The sequence below is a fragment of the Helicoverpa armigera genome, chromosome 8, assembly GCF_030705265.1.
Source record: "Helicoverpa armigera isolate CAAS_96S chromosome 8, ASM3070526v1, whole genome shotgun sequence".
NCBI lineage: Eukaryota > Metazoa > Arthropoda > Insecta > Lepidoptera > Noctuidae > Helicoverpa > Helicoverpa armigera.
In genome coordinates, this window is record NC_087127.1 from 1,004,740 (window position 1) to 1,025,616 (window position 20,877).

Sequence of the window (20,877 nt, forward strand, 5' to 3'; positions counted from 1 at the left end):
CTATGAAAATATGTGCTCAACAATTTATGGCTTATTTATACCTTTGCAAGAAGATCATACGGTGGATAATGTAAAATATTCGCATTGTATGTATTTATGGTTGTAGATATCATCATAAATATTTACATATCTTGTTTTATTTTCCTTCGAGGTGCCTTTAGTTTCCTCGTTAACTCATCATACTTTACTATCTGATCCTATTTACATTTAAAATTAATTTCTTTTGAATTCCGCACATTTTTCAATGTTCTCACGACGATGTTATTCATAATTCACGGAATGAAAGTGAATCTTGTGACCTTTCTCACGCGTCAGGTGGAGTAACACGAGCATAAAATTTTAATTGCCCATTGTTTTAAAGATCCTGGTCGATGTATCTCGGATTCGGTGTCACTCACAAATGATTTATGATATACATTATGATCAACTGGCTTGAAAAGCTCTCAAACCAAATGGATTTCCTGATAGCAATGACATTGGGACTCTTTCAAGTCAGAAGTGTATAAGTTCTGCTGCACACTTACTTATACTCCATCCGTATGATCGGAGATGGTCTTAATATTTGTCGCGTACCAAGGATTGTAGAAGGAAATGACAGCTCTATGTACCGTAGCAACATTGATTTATCTTTCCATGTTCTTACTGTACTTTCTATATCATAAAAATCAAAGTTGATATTGTCTGTCGGTCAGCACGCAGAGAATGTCACCTATCCCGTTGTTTATCGACACCAGATGAGCGCACTATTGACGCGCACTGTTTGTTTCAATAGCGAATACTTTGGACTGCTATGTGAAGAATTGCTGCTTTGATGACATGGCTTGTCGGTAGCTGGATTTATGATTGTTTGTTTGTATAATCACCTGCTGGAGTGTATGTTCTAATGTTAAAGTTGGAGGTTAAGAGGCTATTGTTTTGTATAACATGAGTGAAGACCAAATGATAAGAAGACTTAATCTTGTTGTGAATCTTTTGCACAAAAGTGTTACAATAGATTTTCAGATAACAGGTAATCCCTAGTTCTGCAATCTGAAGTACAATCGTCTTTATACATAGATGAGACTGTTATAGTTTGTGTTGTAACAAAATGCTCTCACGAAATTCAGTTTGGCGAGATAGATTCACCTTGCTTCAAAAATGGACGCCGGTCCATCTTTACAAGTATAGTCGCCTTGCATATCTTGCTTATCGTCTGGCCTTCCAACAGCGTCTGTATTATTTCTTCAAAATTAACTAAGAGCAGGTTTTCGAGCGGAATCAGATGATTGCTGAAATAAATCAAACGTTACGTAGAAACTTGGCGTGGAAACGCTCTGGTGGGCGACCTTGTGGCCAAACAGCTTTATTTAGTGCTAAACTATTAATATATTGTATCACTCATATGTAGCTAACCTCAGATTCAGTTGTTCATCAACATTATATGTCGTACTTTGCTGTATTTTTGAATAGTTTGAGCTTATATTATCTACTTCCTGGTGTAACAGTCTCTTTTCTTTCTACTTTTTTTCTTTATTTTTTATACAATCCATTCTTGCTGTATTTATTAATGGCGACAACATCGCCTTCAAACAATCATTGGACCAGAAGACTTCCCCAAGTGCTATACATACATACATCAAAATCACATATAATTATGAGTATCTCTGTCTGTAATTGAGTCATGAATACTCACGATAAACGTACTGCCACTGATATGCCGGGATTACACACGTCACTAAGAAGTAATTGTTGCTTGTGTGCAATCAGCACACACACTCAAACGTGACGTATTAGTACAGATATTATTTAGGTAAACTTACAGCTTTATTATATGCATACAATCCATGTTTGTGTATGGATTTAAAGTGGTAATTTATCTAATCTGATATCCTAATGGCTGATGTGCTATTGGTTGCTTTGATAGGCCAGTTTGTCGTGAGATTCTTGTTACGAATAATTTGGTGACAGAAGTTAGGGCTAAGGTATACATGACTACTCTTTTCGGAGATATGTCGATGACCTAACTAGAGGAATACTAAGACTGTGTCGGAATTCTGATGTGTCATGTATAAAATTGTATTCGCTGCAAATCAATAGTGTTTTAAACAGGTTGACTGTTACTAGAGAAATGACTGACCTAAAGTTATAGCATGAGGGCAATAGACCAATGACTTGCCTAAGATTTAGAAAAGTTCAACTGCGTTAGCTATATTGTAGTAGTACTAACTTCTCCCTAGGTCGGTGACTCCGTAACCCTTAGCCCGTCTGGAAAACCTTCAAATAGGATCGATACCCGCCGTCTATCGTTCCAGCGAGTACCTACATAGTGTAAAAAAGTATATCTTCATTTTATTCCCATTTTTACAGCAATATTAAACTCTGTTTAAGCAGTTTCGTGACTGAAGGAAGTTTTATAGGAACGTTTAAATTTAACTGCATGTTTTACGATTTTAGCCGCTTAATTAAGTTGTAAATTGTTTGCAAAGAATGTAACGTTTGGACTTTGTAAAGGAGTTTAAATAACGTCTTTCTCTATGCGTCATCAACTCTGTGGTCCTTTAGTTACAAACCATTTACACTCACGTTTGTTAGAGGTCTTTTAAATAATAAAAATCCCTGTTCCCAACATTATACACTGTAAAAGTTTTTTAATATTCACAAACAAGGTCAAGGTCATTCCCAACCCTCACTTGCAACCTTTTCACCTGAGAACAAACAACAAAATGTTTGTTTGTTTGTACAAAACAATCCTGCCTTTATGAGCTGACGTGAAAGGCCTGCGGTCCGGGTTTTGTTTGCTTTTCAACTTCTGGGAAATAAGCGTATTTGTCTTTTTGAGCCGTAGTAGTATGCGAAAAATTGCATTTAAAATAAGCCGGTTATGTAGAACATTTTAGGAGGACGGTTTTATTTGTAATGTTTTTCGCTTTTCGAGTTTTGTAGAAAAAGTGTAAAATGAATGCAACGTAGTTTTTTCGGTTATCCATTTTCGCTAAATGGAAAATAATTAAAGTGCCAGCGCATTGCGATATGCAATTCCATCGCAATTTTGTTCAGAAAAACCGCGCAACCGTGCTGATTATACCAATATTATTTCCCCAGGGTCGTTGGAAACTGTTTCCTGAAAATAACGCCAACATTGTTACTATGTAAAAACACATATTTTACAGTGATGTACATTTTGTAAACTTGTAAACTCCGCGTCCACGTTAACATCACGATTACGACATAGTTACGTGTAATCGTTGCAACATAGTGAAACAAAAACAACGTAAGTCGTAGTCTTAAGCGATTACCGTGTTAATTGTTAATAATTAAATGTAGCGTTTAATGATGTATTGTGTGGAGTTATTGAGGGGATATTAAACTTATCTTATTGTGACGTTGTTCTAGGAATACTGGCTTTTGAATCTTGATTTACGTTGTCTGCGTTACTGCCTCTGAGTTATTCCTTGTTCTTATCGAACGAGTCGGTTTATTGAGATTTGGTCTTCTGTTCATATCTGTCAACCTTTAATGCCCTTTCGAAGCATACCTATATCTTCATTAATAAAGTCCTTTCATAACTTTCTCGGTAATGATAGACTTGATAGGAACACATTCATTACATTCCATCGTTATATCTCGAACCGATTGTGTGGTTGATTGATTCCACATCCATGTTATGGATATAAAAAATCATAATTTCTTTATATTACATACCTGCCACTGCCTAGCAAGCAGAAATTATTGACCGTCATTGATTTTGGGGAATATTGACTCTATGCTCCGATTGAACCATAATTATAAAAAAATTCGTTTATCAAAACATATTTTCAGCCTATTGTAATTCGGTGATGCGTTTATTAGAGAACAAGGGTCCTTTATTCGTTGAAATTAGTGGACAAAGGATCTCGTTATCTCTCGGTAAAACGATATTTGTTTACCAGTCAATGCGTATGCTGTGCTCATTCACCTTAACGAATTCATAGGTATGATGTTTTAAGCTAATGTGCCTTAACAAATCAAGTTGAATGATGCCAATAATAAAGTATGAAGTAGGGGTAAAAACTGCCATGGGAAGGGCTGCACGATCGATCCCTAGTGACAACATATCTTTCCGATGCTGCGGATTATTCGAAAGAGTTACTACAGCCCTGGCACGTGAAGGGCTTAGTACGGAACATGGTGTGTTTTAATCAGTAAAAGTCTGACACTCCCTGACACTGCATCCACAGCGGAAGGGGATATTTGATGAGTGATCATAAAAAAAGACAGGTATCATGTTACGTCTTAATCAGTTACATTAACAAAAACAATCACAAAGTCCAGTGCATTTACGTCAACGTTACAATCTTGCTGATGAGCCAAAACTACAACTAACATATCTAAGCAATTCATGAAGAGAAATCGGAGCCCCGATGATTTAACGATCGAACTGACTCAGTGTTACTATCACATGATTTGATATCGCATTACGACGAAGCCCGACAATCGATTGAAATTACGAAGATACGCGGTCAATTGGAAGGTCTTCGCTTAATGTGCGTGCTGGATTGATTTTTACTCCTGGCGGGTCAAGGTTCTAATGTCCTACAGAAGGTTTATCAACGCCTGTATTAAGAAGCGCACTCGGAAATTTCAAAAATGTTCTTAAGTGTCTGCGGTGGCTCCATTGACCCTTAATAAGAACTGATTCTATGCCAATGAGGTGAACTATGCTTGTTGAAAAGTTCGTAATGGTCAAAATAAAAATGGGGGTCCTCTATTGTTTTCAGCCGTAAGATGACCTCATTATCTAATTTAGTCGATGTCGCAAGTTAATTAAGTTAGAACGCAAATAATTCTTTTGGAATTACAATAAAATTTCAGGTGAACCTCCTTTATAAAGGTTCAATGATTTTTAAACAATTTCGAAATCATTTAACAATTCGACTGCAAAATTAATGGGCATCAAAATCTGTTATGCACCAATTTAATAATTAGCTTACTGCTAAGATGTCTCTATCATGCTAGTTGATTTTGACGGTGCGCTCATTAAACTCATCAGTACATTATGGCTCTTGTCTCCATGGCAACAGTCGCTATCCAGATGTAAAAACACACTGGTTTTGAATGTCTATACGCAAGTGATACAAATGGGAGGATCCATTGTGTCCGTCCATCTGGAAGTATGCTTTATTTTGGAAACCATGGAAGTTTTTGAGAGGAAATTGTTTTTACTGTGGTATATATATTTTTTTAATTCTATAGAATAAACTACGCCTCAACTAGGCAGTTGTTTATAAATAAAAATGTGTAACACATAGGTGTGATTCTAGTTTGGAGGGGTCAAAGTCGAGAGCCCATTGATGTGCTAATCATGACTCATGCCCCTAATTGCTATCGTGTGTTTACGATGCGATCTCATTTCCAATTGGTTTCATACAGTTTTTATAGGTTATTCAAACTACATTTATTCGATATGCATGCTTGTTTTTAGGGTTCCGGGCCGAAAGGGTAAATCAGGACTACTTAAGACTTCGCTGTCTCATGAACCATGATCGGTAGACAGTTGGATGATGTAATTCTGTTATCGCTGTAAGAGCAATTAAAATCAAGCTCCATGCCAGCAATTCGATCCATGGAGTTTCTTGCCCGTTCTTCTCCATAGGAAGCTACTTCTGGATGGGCAACTAGAATCAAACTTAGTTATATTTTTGACGTTCATAAGTGCTTGTAAAGGCTTAAATGAAATAATGATTTGATTTTGAAAGAAAAATATACTTACAATAAAAATTCTTATATACTTTAGTTATTCTGTCAGTGCTAGGATACTCGTATGCTATCTTAGTTCACTCGGACTTCTGCTTACCCCATATGGATTGAACGTGACAATTGACAAACACTATTGTATGCGACTCGTATGCGCCCGCGACGAGGGTAATATATTTAGAGCATTGTTTTCAATTTGTTTTTCATTCTTTATTGTAAATTAAAGTTTGAACCATTTTTTTTATGTAACCTAAAATGCAGGATGTGGTTTGTGGTCGTCTGAATAAACTAACTATAATGATAGGGTGCATAACTTAGGGTCAGTACCCTAGGTTCAAGTACACAATAGTATGTTCCACATTGTGTTGTTAGGCATTAAAAAAGCAAAGAGTATTTTAAAAAATGAAATGACGAGTATAAATTTTCTAATGGAAGTTATACAGCATTGCTAGGGTCTGCCTATTTTAGAAATACGGTAAAAAATCTGACCATTTAACTATTCTGTCTTAATCTGACCATAACAGTTCTTGAAATACAAAGAAGTTAGAACATTATCAGCTCAGCTGTAAAAAGCACGCTCCATAACACGTCAATGATTCATTCTCAACTTAGTAAAGCAAACAGATTACTTACACGCAACAAAATCTGAAGCTTTTCACTTACTTTGTTTCAAAGTTCTTAGAAGGCATTTCATTTAACATTGTAGGGTGACGGAAATCACACAAATTCGCTCGGATAATCTCAAGCATACATTTTGCTTTAATGTGACCTACAACGCCCTCATTCCACCGATAAGTTACAAAGTTTACGAATATTATACTTTGTAAGTTTGCTAAAGACTTGGTACTTTGTTGGGAAGAAATATGTTTTTGATGCTAATTTTAGGACTCGATAACGAGCGCCTAAAACTTGTAATAAGCTATTTGTGAAAGCACCTAATACTCTGAGATCCAAAATTTGGTAACCTTATCGTTAAGTAAGTATCACCACATCATCACCCCTTATCCCAATTTTATTTGGTGTCGGCGCAGAATGTTTTCTCCCACCAGACTCTTTCATCTGCCGTCATCTCGCAAGACATTCTTTCTGACCATATCGACAAAACAGTTCCAAATAAAATGCGGCCGCTGGTACCTGGTAGTCAGGCTGGCAAAGTACAACGTTACAAAAATCATCAGAATATCTTGTTATTGTGTAACCCAATGGCGTTTAGAACCTTTCATTTCCATAACGGACCTAAGTACCATTTATAGAGCAAGAAACAAACAAAAGACGATCACGAAGCCTCTCAAGCGCGTTGCGCGCGCAGGTGATCCGGTATCCGTTAACGTAAGGACCAATAAAAACCGGGCACAATGTATGTATGTATGATTGTATGAACCAGTGAGCAACAATGTAAGCATTGGCTGTCCGACGCTTATCGGCTGACATTGTCTTGGTGATGTGGTGCAAGGGGGAAGAGGAAAGCGGTTTTGAGAAGTTGTAAGATGGAGTGAAGCTCTTGCAAAAAATATGAGAAAAGCCTGTATTGGAGGCATAAAACGATACATTTCAACTGGCTAATGCTCGATGATTCAACCTTAAAAATATTGATTACAGACTACAAGTAGCTTCGAAAGGCAGGAACGGTCCCTATGCAAATGTAGTCTCTTGAAAGTATGATATGGGGGTGATATGATAGCATTTAGGACCAATAATTACATTAGCACTAAAGTGGAGCTGTCCAGCTCCGCCATAAGCGTCCGCTCACCGCTCCCCGCTTCTACCAAATACACATAATGAGTAAAGAATTTATAGCAGTTTTTACAATGTTTGGCTTCAACAACGTTCGTTGACACAAGTCATTGCTTTTATTGCGTTTATAGGACAAGTTGCGGCAACGGGATTCCACCTTACTTTGTTGATTCAATATTACTTGTTTTGTTCATACAAAGTATTCGATTGAATTCCGCAAAGTAATCCGTTTGGCAGATAAATCTTGGAGACTGAAGTAGATTGTGACTTCAAAGTAACGATGTAGCTTTAGGGATTTCTGTATAACTGATTCATGAATTTGTGTGTATCGTGACGTTCATAAATTGCCCTTGCCTTTTTTATTTTTTTCTTTTCACCTAAATTTTTTTTTTGTTAGTTGGTGACTCGATCTTTTCAATGAGCATGTAAAGCAGGGATTTCTGTGTACAAATTGATAAATTTGATCGATCGATCGTTCGATCTCGACGTTCAAAAATTGCCCCTTTGGTTCTGTTTCATCAAATTACTTATTTTTTCTTTTCACCTAAAACATGATCTTTTAGTTTAGTAGGTGACTCGATCTTTTCAATAAGTAGGTAAAGCAGAATTTGAAGTGTCAGTGTCGCTGGTTTTGCAACTTATGAAACTTTATCAAACTGGTTTACTTAAGGTTTGACCGACACCTATGTGTTATCCTATATTAATAGTTTGTTCATGTTTGTTTCAGATGCTGCAGGAGAAGAGACTGTGCATCTTGGGCGCGGAACTCTCCAAGCTGGATGTATTCGAACGGCTGATGCGGTTTGCAGGGTCACAGCTCAAACTCCTACAGTGCTTCCAGGTAAATAAGTACATTCTCAAAATATGAACAATAGAGTAAATAAGGGTGTATTTGCTAGGTCCACTCAAAATGTGACTCATAGTGAGAGTGAAATGACTAAGTCATGCTGATTCCGTAACCCTTGCGGTAAGTTACATTTGAACCCTCGCGCCTACTTCAGCTGATCGACCTGTGATGCTTGAATTTTATCATTGCTCCCTGTTACAAAGCCCAAGGCAAGAATCGCTTACATTTTTGGACCGCTATACGTAATAATTACTTTTATAATTTTTTTTCGGGAAATATCTCTATTGATGACAATACCTAAGTATGTAAACGGATTCTCTGGTCACGTAGCACATTCTAGTAAACATGAAATGTGTACAATACATACTTAGACAGCGTCATAATCATCACCACGGCCGTGATGCACCAGGGCTGTCAAACGTAAGAGATAATTATAATAAATCATAAAAATCAATTTGCTATTGTTTAACGGGCTTTCCCCAGTTTGACGGTCGTGACACGTCATTTATCCGTAGTTATTTTTAATGTCACCTTTACTTACCGTTAATTCTCGCATAGAATCACTATAAGCCAATGGGTTAAAATGTGACTCTGTTACTAAGAGTCAGCTGTCCGTCCGTATGTCTGCAGGCTGTATATCTCATGAATCGTAGCTAAATAGTCGGTATCTTTATTGCAGCCATAACAAAAAAAAACATAATAACAATATAAATGGACCATTTCACAACCGTCATTTTTTGATGTTTTTATCCGCGTGCGTGAGTTCTACATGCACTTAGCTAGTTTATCAAATTCTACTTAGGTATATTTTCGTTGTTTGGGTACATTGCCACTGAGCTGATATTATAACCCGGTAGAGATTAAAATTCACATGGCTTGTGATTAAAACACAACAAATTCAGGCTTCATTAACGATAATAACCAAATAAAAAGTTATCTTTGATTACAATGTTATGAATGCCAATAAGTAAGATTATCTTAATCCCGTAATTAAGAGATAAGTAGGCGTTGTTTACAAACTTCCCAAGGAACGTGAATATTTCTTTTTATAATGTTGTTATTTAAATAGGTGTTTCCCGTGGTTTCATTTATGTTGATGAGAAGTCTATCTTGCACAACGAAAAATCTCAAAATGTATGATGATCAAATCTAAGATTTCTGTACTGCCGTTGCATTTAACTTCACATTTATAATATTATTAATAGGGATTCAAACCTAAGAGACAATGATTAGCCAGCCCTTTAGCAATAGCGAAGAGCGTGGAATAAATTCTGCGTGTAGCTGTCATCTGCCTGTACCTGTCGAATGCAGAACGTTTTGACGACAACCAATGAAACGTGTAGCATTTACGTAAGGCTTTTGTTCAGTAGTGAGTGAATATTATGTTCATTATAGTTCTTTAGTGGGGTGCTTTTAGACCAAACTGAACAAAGAACTAGACGAATAGAATATTCTTGCAATAATATACACCATTTAGGACAAAACAATATAGGATAATACAAACATATGGATAAGTACAATTGGCGGCCTTAACGCTAAAGAAAAATACAGTAGCATATTAACATTATTTTTCTATCAAATTCATGCAAACAAACACAGAGCATTGGCACTTTGATGATCAAGATAGACTTCTAACACCTGCATTTATATGAAACTGTTCTTATTCTTCTTTAGTATAAAACTACAAAAGTATCTGTTGTCCTCAGGCAGTGATAGAGCACGGGTCGAGGCTGTCGGCGGAGCTGGCAGCGAGCTACCTCGCCAAGACTGAATGCGGCTGCAACAGCCGCCTAGACCTTATACACCTCGGTCTTAGACTTGGTAAGTAAACATGTCTACTAACAATTTTAGAGATAAAACATGTATAACGAGACTCCCATTAAACAGTCAAGTATATTCTGTTAGGGAGTCATTTTAGACGATATCCAACCAGTGTCTTCAAAGACCTTAAGGCTAGCTGTGGAAAAAGATGACCATATGTATAGCAGTGGTTTCCTATGGCCAGATAGAAGGCAATCGGGTTGCTTACTTTTACCCATCAATGATCGTGGTAACAGTTACTGCTAATCCAAATCCTGGATTATTCTGAAATGGGATGTAAGAAGTTATTGTTTGCCCTTACAAATTGCAAATACAGTCCTGGAATGTCCTCAAGTTTTTGGATGTCTATAACTCTTTGGACCTTTACTGACAACGGAGTCCATGTAAGGCTAGAATTTACCAGAAATGAATGAAAAATAATGGGGGTCTGTAATCCACAATATCGTATTCGTCTCAATACAGAATAGTCCAATCTGCATAGGGGCATATAAATGGCCACCATTCATCAATTCTAACTGTATCCGACACCCGGAGCACCCACGGGTACAAGGAAGTTAGAACATTAAAAATTGCACGAGCATTAGTCGCCCACAGAATTACGTCATAGACTTCTGAAATAACATCTTGGTTATGTAGAAAACAGAAAAGGATTAGTAACACAATATGAACTAATTGTCTATTCACATATAACTAAGGGTTCCCTGCGGTTCCACCCGTGTCTCCAGGGAATTACTTCTGGTATCTTATCCAGGTGCCTGGATTAACAAGGCCTATCTACGTCATTTCTCATGCTCTTAACTTTTCGGTGTGTCTACCAAAGTTACCAAAGATAATTTTGAGAAAATTCGTTTCATTCACCTAATCAGTGTTTTCGGTGACTAGCTAATATTACCACCACCTATCGATATAATTTGGTATGAATAAGAGCTTTAGGTGGAACCTGATGGAGGTGGATGATTCTAAGTCTCAATAAGTATATCGCCGGCTTACTCAATATATGTGGTTGTTTCCAGGTGGCTTCCTGAACGAGGCGGGCTGGTACGCGGACGCTCAGCGCGTGCTGCTGCGGTGTCGCGAGCTCTGCCAGGAGATGCCGCAGACCACCTACTATAAGAGGCTCACACTAGAATGTTGTCATAGGTGAGTCCGATATAAATGGTTAAATGGTAGCTGGACAAATAACTTTACTTAAAAGTCAGAAGCACTTAGTATGTACCAAAAATTTCCGACATTTACGTGCTCCTCTCTTCCCCGATGCAAAGCAATCACTAGCTTTCAGACTCCGGTCTGCATTTCGAAAGTTTCTCTAAAACCAACAGAGCATTAGCCTAAATCATATGGAGACAGTTATCTTCAATCAATAGTGTACCTGGATATAATAGGGTAGTGTCCAGGGTCGAAATAATGAAATAATATTTAGTCCGCTTTTTAGATAATCAAAAAATATTGGATACGTATTTTTTCTTTTTTTAATTAAACATAAAATGACAAAGATTATACACTTAAAAAATTAATAGTGGGGGCCTTTTACGTCACAGTGTCCTGAAAATTGTAGCAACTTGTGACGTCACACTCAACTTTAACACGCTATATCTTAACAAGTTGATCTGATCTGATCCAATTTAAAAAAGAAAAAATACGTATCGCTTAATTTTGGACAATCTACAAGACGGACTAATTATTATTTTTTAGGAAACTAGCCTATTGTTCTGAATATTTAGTAATCAATTATTTGGCCGATACAGAAAATATTTCACCAAAAGATGAACCCAAACCAACCCTGAAAAGTTTTTAATTACGTTAAAAAATCCACATATCTTGACATGCACAAGGTTTTTAATCACATAATTTAATTATTCAATCATTTTTAATCAGACGTCACATTACATGCTCAAGATTTTCATTTACATAAACCTATTATTTAAAAGTAGTACAAAATATTTTTCTATAACGTATAGTAACAAAGTCCCACATATAATTATACCTCAATAAACCATGCACAGGTGACTTAGTTCACCTAGTGACGTGTTAGGCCTACACCTATGTAATACAATGGTTGAGTCTTGTAACTATGATAATGCAAGTTATATTGTGCAGCGATTTGCATTGCTGATGCACTTAATTACTGCCAAGTAACGGTCCGTTGGCGTCATGTGTTACGGTTATTATTTATTCTTTATAGTGCAACTTTGAAGTTGATTTTATTTCAGTGCAATACAATTGTTAATGATTGGTACTGTAGGTGGTTAATTTAAAATCTGGGTTTCTTCCCTGTTCCCTTCTTTTACCACCATATTCATAATTTATTTTTTTGTATTCCATAATTCTGCAATAGCTGTTGTGTCATAAAAAAGGCTCAAAGTTAGGTACAATTATGTGCCCTGTTAGGGCACTGCAAATAAGTCATTACAACATTAATATCAAACATTTTCAATAACTAAGACATGCTTAGTAGAGATGTCTAGGAAAAACAAGTTTATGAGGAGTTGTAGTTGTAAAACAGTGTCATTGAGCCACGGTGTTGATGACCTAAAGTTGTTATTGGATAATTGCTAATATTTTTTTTATGTAATGGATCACCAATTAAAGCTTGACTTAACAGTGCCCTCTATCTGGGGTATTAAGACGCTTATTAAATGACCAACAAAACACACTCTCGTAAGTTTAAAATATAAATAAAATTAATTCCAGGTTACTAAACACACAATCAGCGTACTGCTGTTTCCCCGCGGCGGCGGAAACATACGCGCTCGCGCTACAACTGCTGGGCATACCGGATGACGTCACCGCGGACCTGCCGGACGGGCCGCTCGCGGTCGCAGACACCTGCGATAAGGCGCTACAGACTGACGAAGAAGAATATATTGACAGGTAAGTTGCACTTTTACTAGACAGCTATTTGATGTGTAGAAAGTATATTTTTATGTGTAATGGTCGTGTTTGCAATTTGAAAAAAGTTTTAATTTTCTTAAATTTGCTCCTATGGTTTGCCAGATTTGTTTTTACTGTGTTGCTAAGTTCTGAAAATTATCAAAAAGTTTTAAATATAGTACATATTTACTTTCTTACTTTGAGATTGCAGAATTGTTACTATACATGGTGTTTATTTTTTCATGTTTTTGATTTGTTGGTTTGTGTTTTCCTCCGCAGTGATTGCCCGGGCTTCGGCGCGGACTCGTCGTGGGGCTGGTCGGCGCTGTGCACTCGGGTCTGCAAGGAGCTGAGCGCGCTGTTCTTCGTGCGCTGCGACTACTCCGCCGCCTACGTGTGGGCGCTGCGGGCGCTGCGCATGCTGACCCCGCACACGCCGCACAAGTCAGTACATTATACATGTGCAGTGCGCTGCGACTACTCCGCCGCCTACGTGTGGGCGCTGCGGGCGCTGCGCATGCTGACCCGCACACGCCGCACAAGTCAGTACATTATACATGTGCAGTGCGCTGCGACTACTCCGCCGCCTACGTGTGGGCGCTGCGGGCGCTGCGCATGCTGACCCCGCACACGCCGCACAAGTCAGTACATTATACATGTGCAGTGCGCTGCGACTACTCCGCCGCCTACGTGTGGGCGCTGCGGGCGCTGCGCATGCTGACCCCGCACACGCCGCACAAGTCAGTACATTATACATGTGCAGTGCGCTGCGACTACTCCGCCGATATAGTGTGCCCACCGTCATCATTTCCGCATAATATAAAAAGTACTAAATAAGATAAACCCACAAGGTAAGATAATATAAGTTGAGAGGCCAGAATGCAGAGAGGTTAGGTGCCTTCTTCTAGGTCAAACAGGTATGGTGAGCATGATCGAAACGAGCATTTACTGGCGAACTAACGAGAGATTTTTGTTATTACAAGAAATGGTCCGGCCCAAACAAGTCGTAGAATGACGTAGACAATAACGTTCCTTATCCCCGTACATTCGCATTTTGACGCGCTACTTTCTTTGGAGATTTTCCTATTATGGCACTTGCGCTAGTTAAAAAATCTTCCTTAAATCATCTCTACACTATTACACAGCAACTAAACCAACTCCGTCCTATCCAGGATAACGATCGAGGTGCTCCGCGCGTGCGGCAAGGCGTGCGTGGTGAAGCGCCGCTTCGGCGCCGCCGGCCTGCTCGTGCGCCAGGCCGTCGCCCTCGCCCGCGCCGCCTTCGGCGTCAACCATCCCCGCTACGCCGCCGCGCTGCTCGACCTGGGCTTCTATCTGCTCAATATCGACTCTATTGTACATAGTGTGGCTGTTTATGAGGTTAGTGTAGTGGTGCAATTGTTTTTTTGTAATGGTATTTATATTAAACTTGAAAAACAATAACTTTCAAAGACTATTTCAGCCACGGCAATCCGACACAATCGGAGACAAGCAGGACCAACATTTACATACTCTTTGATAGACGTCACCAACTTCCAGACCCCAGATTGTTTGATGATAATTCATAAAGCAATTTCAACCAATCCCAGGAATCAAATCCGAGACCTCGTGCTCAACAATCGTCAACTAGACCAAAAAGGCAATCATTAGTCTGTTGACAACATTTTTGAATAAACCAGGAGATTTTAAACTATTTTACGTTTAAATGCTTGTAACAATAGAAAATCAACTGTGTCTCGTTTATATCCGCTCTCATATGTGTCACGCGTACAGGTTTATATCTTTTTTCCTTGAAATTTCCAGGAAGCACTCTGCACCTTACGCCGAGTGTTCGGTCGCAGCAGCCTGCACGTGGCGACGGCGCAGGAGGACCTCGCGTACGCGCTGTACGTGCTCGAGTACTCCTCCGGACGCTTCTACAAGGCGAGGGACCACGCCGAGAGGGCCATTAGGATTATTGAGGTCAGTTGGCATAGGTGCTATAAAATTATTTATTTGGCGTAACTTTGTCCGAAGCGGCTTCTAGTTTAATTGGGTGAAGCTGAGTACTTGTATTTTTACATCGACTGCCTGTCTAACCTCCTCAAAAGATTGGTTGTCAGATAGAAGTCTTTCTAGCTTCGACTTCTCGTAACGACTGCCGAAGATGTTCAAATCACAGCCAACCAGCGTATCGCACCTCTCGAAACATTATTTTTGCATGAACTCCGTGAGTAGGGTAACTCCCAAGTTAAAAATACTGAAATAACAAATACATCCATATCCATTTACTTGTTTACTAATATATAATGTTGCCGTGTGTGTACAGAACTTGGTTCCCCCGGACCACTTGCTGCTGGCGTCGGCGAAGCGCGTGAAGGCGCTCATACTGGAGGAGATCGCGCTCGACACCCCCGCCGGGCAGGACATGACCGGTATGTGTTACTGAATTATTTACTAAATATTTAAGCCCTGAGTATACCTGTAAACGATAACCAGCGTTGAAATTGGCACCCATTGGTTATTATTATGGTTAAATGGTTCAACCCACCTTTACAGCCTTTCACATTGGCGATTTTCCGCTCGACACCTCCCATATGAATTCGTTCGCTTTATCCGCACGGCCATTAGACTCAGAAATTTGCGGCGAGTCTTATAAGATTTACACATTTATTTAATTTAGCTTATTATTTTCCATTTCACTATGTGTAAAAACATAAATCTTGAGTTTATAATTTACGTTTCTATACTAATAAAATACCAAAAGCATTTAGCAATATTTATCATCTAAGATAACATTATACTCAATTGCTACTGTTAACTCGTCAGCGCCGACGCTGCTGGAGGAGTCGGAGGCGCTGCACAAGGCGGCGCTGGCGCTGTCGATGATGGCGTTCGGCGAGAAGAACGTGCAGACCGCCAAGCACTACGGCAACCTCGGCAGGCTCTACCAGAGCATGCAGAAGTTCCAGGTATTTCACAAAATACATAAACTTGTGATATATTGCTCGAAATACCGAAATGAGTCTATAAAGCATAAAATGTCTGTGTAAAAACTATACTGCCTATTATTGTATTTTGCTTTAGTACATGCGCGTAAAGTAAAGTTGTGGTGGCCTAGTGGGCAAAGAACCGACCTCTCGAGTATGAGGGCGCGGGTTCGATTCCAGATCAGGCAAGTACCAATGCAACTTTTCTAAGTTTGTATGTACTTTCTAAGTATATCTTAGACACCAATGACTGTGTTTCGGATGGCACGTTAAACTGTAGGTCCCGGCTGTCATTGAACATCCTTGGCAGTCGTTACGGGTAGTCAGTAGCCAGTAAGTCTGACACCAGTCTAATCAAGGGGTATTGGGTTGCCCAGGTAACTGGGTTGAGGAGGTCAGATAGGCAGTCGCTTCTTGTAAAGCACTGGTACTCAGCTGAATCCGGTTAGACTGGAAGCCGACCCTAACATAGTTTGGGAAAAGGCTCGGAGGATGATGATGATGCTTTAGTACATGCGCAAGTGGCTGGACCCGCACGTTTTTAAAATGCATGTAACCTGTGCATGTGCCTCAACATGCGCAAGCTACTTGCACAGTTTAGATACTCCCTTGACTTTTCTAAAATTGATATTTGAAACAAGCTAAAAACTTTATACCTCTCTATAATAAATTCTCAATAAATTCTAAACATACAATATAAAGGTGAAACCATTGAAGAAGTAAAAAGCACTAAATTTCTTGGTATATATATTGACTCTGGGCTAAACTGGAAAATACAGGTTGATCACGTTTGTAAAAAGCTAAATCAGTTTTCATATGCACTCTATATGTTAAGGAAAGTTGCAAATGAGAGTACCCTACTAAGTGTTTATCATGCATATGTGGGTTCTGTACTAAAATACGGTATTCTATTTTGGGGAAATTCAACAAACAGAGAATTAGCTCTAAAAGCACAAAAAAAGTGCATTAGAAGCATATCTGGACTTGGACAGATGGATTCATGTAGGCAAGTCTTTAAAAGGCTGAAAATCTTAACTCTTCCTTCAATATACATACTAGAAGCGGCAATGATGATAAAACGTGATATTGATAATTATCAAACATTGAGAAGTACGAGGCACAGAACTGAGCTTAGAAACATCAAATGTAGAACAGTAAAATTTCAATCTAGTGTATTTGGTATGGCTGTAAAAATGTATAACAAACTCCCAAACTATATTAAGAGTATCTCTTCATTAAATGTTTTTAAACTAAAACTGAAAGAATTTCTGCTATGTAAGACATATTATTCAATTAACGAATTTCTTAATGACCAAAACATTGAATAGAATGAATTTAGCTATAGTGACTTTAATATTGAATGACATTATTGAGATTGTATTGAATTCATTTAATTGTCTCGCTAATGAAAATTGTAATATTGTAATAATTATGACTATGAATGTGTAATGAGATTTGAATGTAAAATGTACAAACAACTAATTATATAACTACCTACATTTATTATTATTAACAAATATTCTGTGAGACGACCTCTGTGGCGCAATGGTCACCAAGCCGGACTGCCGAATCTGAGGTCCCGGGTTCGATTCCCGGTTCGGTCGACATTTGTGTGATGAGCATGCTTGTTGGCCGTGGTCTGGGTGTACAATATGTATTTATAAATATGTATATGTGTAACTATATGTAGTTTATCAGTTGTGTTAGCACCCATAACACAAGTTAATTAATAACTTACCATGGGGCTAACCAACCGTGTGTGAAAAGGTGTCCCGACATTATTATTATTATTATAAATATTGTACACCCCATGGGTATGTTACAGTGATACAACTATGAAACTTGTAAGAACTACCTTTTACCTGTGACAAACAATAAATGGATTTGATTTGATTTGATTTGAAATAAATACCCCAAAAATAGAAAATAAAATTGCTTCCATGTATTAAATACTATTCAAGAAAATGTAATATCTAAATTCATATTTTATTTATCTTCCAGGACGCAGAAACAATGCACTTGAAAGCGATAGCGATAAAGGAGGAGCTACTCGGGCCCGAGGACTACGAGGTGGGGCTCAGCATCGGCCACCTCGCCTCGCTCTACAACTACCACATGAACATGCACTGTGCCGCTGAGAAACTGTATCTGCGCTCTATTTCTATCAGTTAGTATTTTCAAAGTCATTTATAGTCTATTTATGTAAAACTAAAGATTGAATTTTGGTATTACTCCCTTATAAGTAATGTCAAATGCCTGTACCTAGTTACTAGCCCAATCTACAGATAGATACGATATTGAAATCAGCTGTTAGTGAAACTACATCAAACCCCAAAGCTAGCCTTTTGGTCAAAAGACCTGATGTGTTTAGGCGTACTTTTTTGAATTAAGTCTGATCTCTTAAAACAAATAATATAATCAACGAGATGCCGAAAAGAAAAAAAAATAAATTAAATTATTTTGTTAATTTTCGGAATGTGGTGATAAAATATTTTTTTTACAACAGCAATTTAATCACCACCATACCGTAACACTGCAGGTCTGAAGCTGTTCGGCGAGCGCTACTCGGGGCTGGAGTACGACTACCGCGGGCTGGTGCACGTGTTCACGCAGCTCAAGCGACACGACCGCGCCAACCACTACAACCGCCTGCTGCAGCACTGGCAGGGTATGTGTTCATGTAACAAGCTTCTCGGAAAATTATATATGTATAAATAATTCAGTTAAAAAAGGGTGTAGTTAAAATAACTACAGCTTTTGCACCTTTTTATTTCACGACGACAATTTCAAATGACGACACGTTAAACCACGCAAATTCACTGGTAGAAAAGCGCTGTAATCGCAAACTTGTAAACCAAAATCTTTAACTCCTTTTTAGGCATTTTGTAGTTTGTATAACTTGTGAGACTATGAGGTTGAGATGTAGATTAATTTTAGACAGCAAAATCTGTCAGACTTGATCACTTATATTTGACAATTCCAGAACTCCGTGAGCAATCAAAGGCGGAACAGCAGCCGGCGCTAGGCGACGAACAAATCCTGCCTCTGAGCGAGCTACACGCCAAGTTCTTCGCGCCCAACGACTGAGCCTCACTCCCACTGACCCCCTGTGACCACGCGACGGGCCCGACCCGTGTCCTGCATACACATGCACTACCCCTTACCTTACCCTAACAATATTGACTACTTCTAGCACAAACGAGACCCCATCGCTCGCTAGAACAGGTTTTGTGACGAACGGCTCGCTATAATACTCATATTATCTCAGTGTTCTAGCTTTTATACTCAACACTTAATATTACTCCATAATACACAACGCACATCGTAATCATAATGTTCTAAGGGCTCTAAATCTGCTCAATTTGTAAATACGTAATATTAATAATCCCGCTTTGCAAAACCTGAGCTAGATCTAGTTAGGACCGGGGCACAACAGTGTCTCTAACGCCAAAGGCTATAAAGCTAAGTCATAAATTGTAAAAATGCGGGCCATAGGAATGTGATCGTGCCTAATTATTGTTGTAGCGTTATATCGAGCTAGTGTGTGCCGGCCTTAACTTTGAGCGCGAATAAATTGTCCTGTGAGAATGACCTCGTGCGAATAGGGACCGACTTCGGTAGCTTACTGCAAATTGTTCCTCAAAAAGATCAGTGGTTACACTATCAACATTATTTGTTCTCATTTAACCCTTGCATACTGCGCTAGTTCATCTTATGAATAACATAGCAATAAACGTTTATCCTGAATGTAATGAAGAGGCTTCTAAAGTTAAGTGCAAACAAATATTTTTGATATTGTAACGTCAGTATGTGATGTTATTGTGTACGTATTTCGTGTATAGTTATTGTTGCTTTCGCGTAAATTAGTTTTAGAGTTTCGATGTATGAATGGGCAAGTTTTAGAATTGAAATTATGTATATATTGTTTGTTTGCCATTGTTGCCAGTCGCGGGAGCGCTGTGACGCAAGATATACAAGTCACTATTGAAATTATGAATAGTATTTCTGTTTGAATGTTAGTGTTATCACGTTTTTGACACTGCCGTACTATCCTGGACATTTGTATGTAAATTGTATAAATATCAGATGTTATAGTAGATGAGTAGGAAAGAGAAACATATCTATTTTCGCTTTGCAGATAAGACTTGTATAAAGAAGTTGTATTTGTTGACAGAATGCATCGTTTCTCGAGAGCGGGCGATTTATCAAATTTTATTTTCCTACATTCACAGCTTGATGTGTTTACAAGTATTTTTATGGAAGTTTATATACATATTGTAATGTAATGTTAGATCATTTAACGGATGGCTGTAACGTGCGAATGGCGTGCGATTAAATAAGTTTTACGAACATTTATTGAGGTTTTATTTTTATTTATTTAACCATTTTTCTGCCTCTCCATACTAGATTATAAAGCAGTCCATAATTTTTTTCTGACGGATAAGCTATATTACTGTAAGGTTTCATCAAAATTGGTTTTGTAATTTTTCGTGAGTAGTTAACCTGTATAAAAATATTGGGCGGGAAAAGGAAGCATGTTCGCTTGTATTAATTAGTGTGATAATATCATCATAAGGTTTGTAAATAAAACAGAATAGTTTACATTCATAGTTTATTCGTAAATAAAATTAAAGCTACAAAGTATGTAATAACAAGATTCGAGACGGAATGCAAATATTCAATTTAAATCCAATTCAATGGCAATAAACATTTTATAAAATAAATTAGCCAATTAACAATTTAATACTATAAAAGTGTAACAGCGAAATATAAATAATTGACAAATCATACACATTTTATCTAAACACGTCATTGGGACAAAATCTTGTGAATAAAATGCTATAAAGCTTATTTTAGGCCTATAACACTGAAAAATAATGGTATACATAGTTTATTTTGAATCTAATATAACAATAATTTGCT

The 20,877-nt window shown here is 38.1% G+C and overlaps 1 protein-coding gene across 1 annotated transcript in view; it reads left to right on the forward strand.

The window, feature by feature from the left end:
• Positions 1-20,306, forward strand: part of LOC110383129 (amyloid protein-binding protein 2) — a 58,143-nt gene extending 37,837 nt beyond the window's left edge. The window contains exons 2-13 of the mRNA XM_021343878.3: positions 8,174-8,287; positions 10,000-10,114; positions 11,128-11,254; positions 12,806-12,985; positions 13,265-13,429; positions 14,158-14,365; positions 14,789-14,947; positions 15,294-15,399; positions 15,794-15,936; positions 17,956-18,121; positions 18,494-18,622; positions 18,938-20,306. Coding sequence (XP_021199553.3) covers positions 8,174-8,287; positions 10,000-10,114; positions 11,128-11,254; positions 12,806-12,985; positions 13,265-13,429; positions 14,158-14,365; positions 14,789-14,947; positions 15,294-15,399; positions 15,794-15,936; positions 17,956-18,121; positions 18,494-18,622; positions 18,938-19,041 — 1,716 coding nt within the window. The 3' untranslated portion in view covers positions 19,042-20,306. The remainder of the gene's footprint in view (positions 1-8,173; positions 8,288-9,999; positions 10,115-11,127; positions 11,255-12,805; positions 12,986-13,264; positions 13,430-14,157; positions 14,366-14,788; positions 14,948-15,293; positions 15,400-15,793; positions 15,937-17,955; positions 18,122-18,493; positions 18,623-18,937) is intronic.
• Positions 20,307-20,877: the final 571 nt, after the last annotated feature.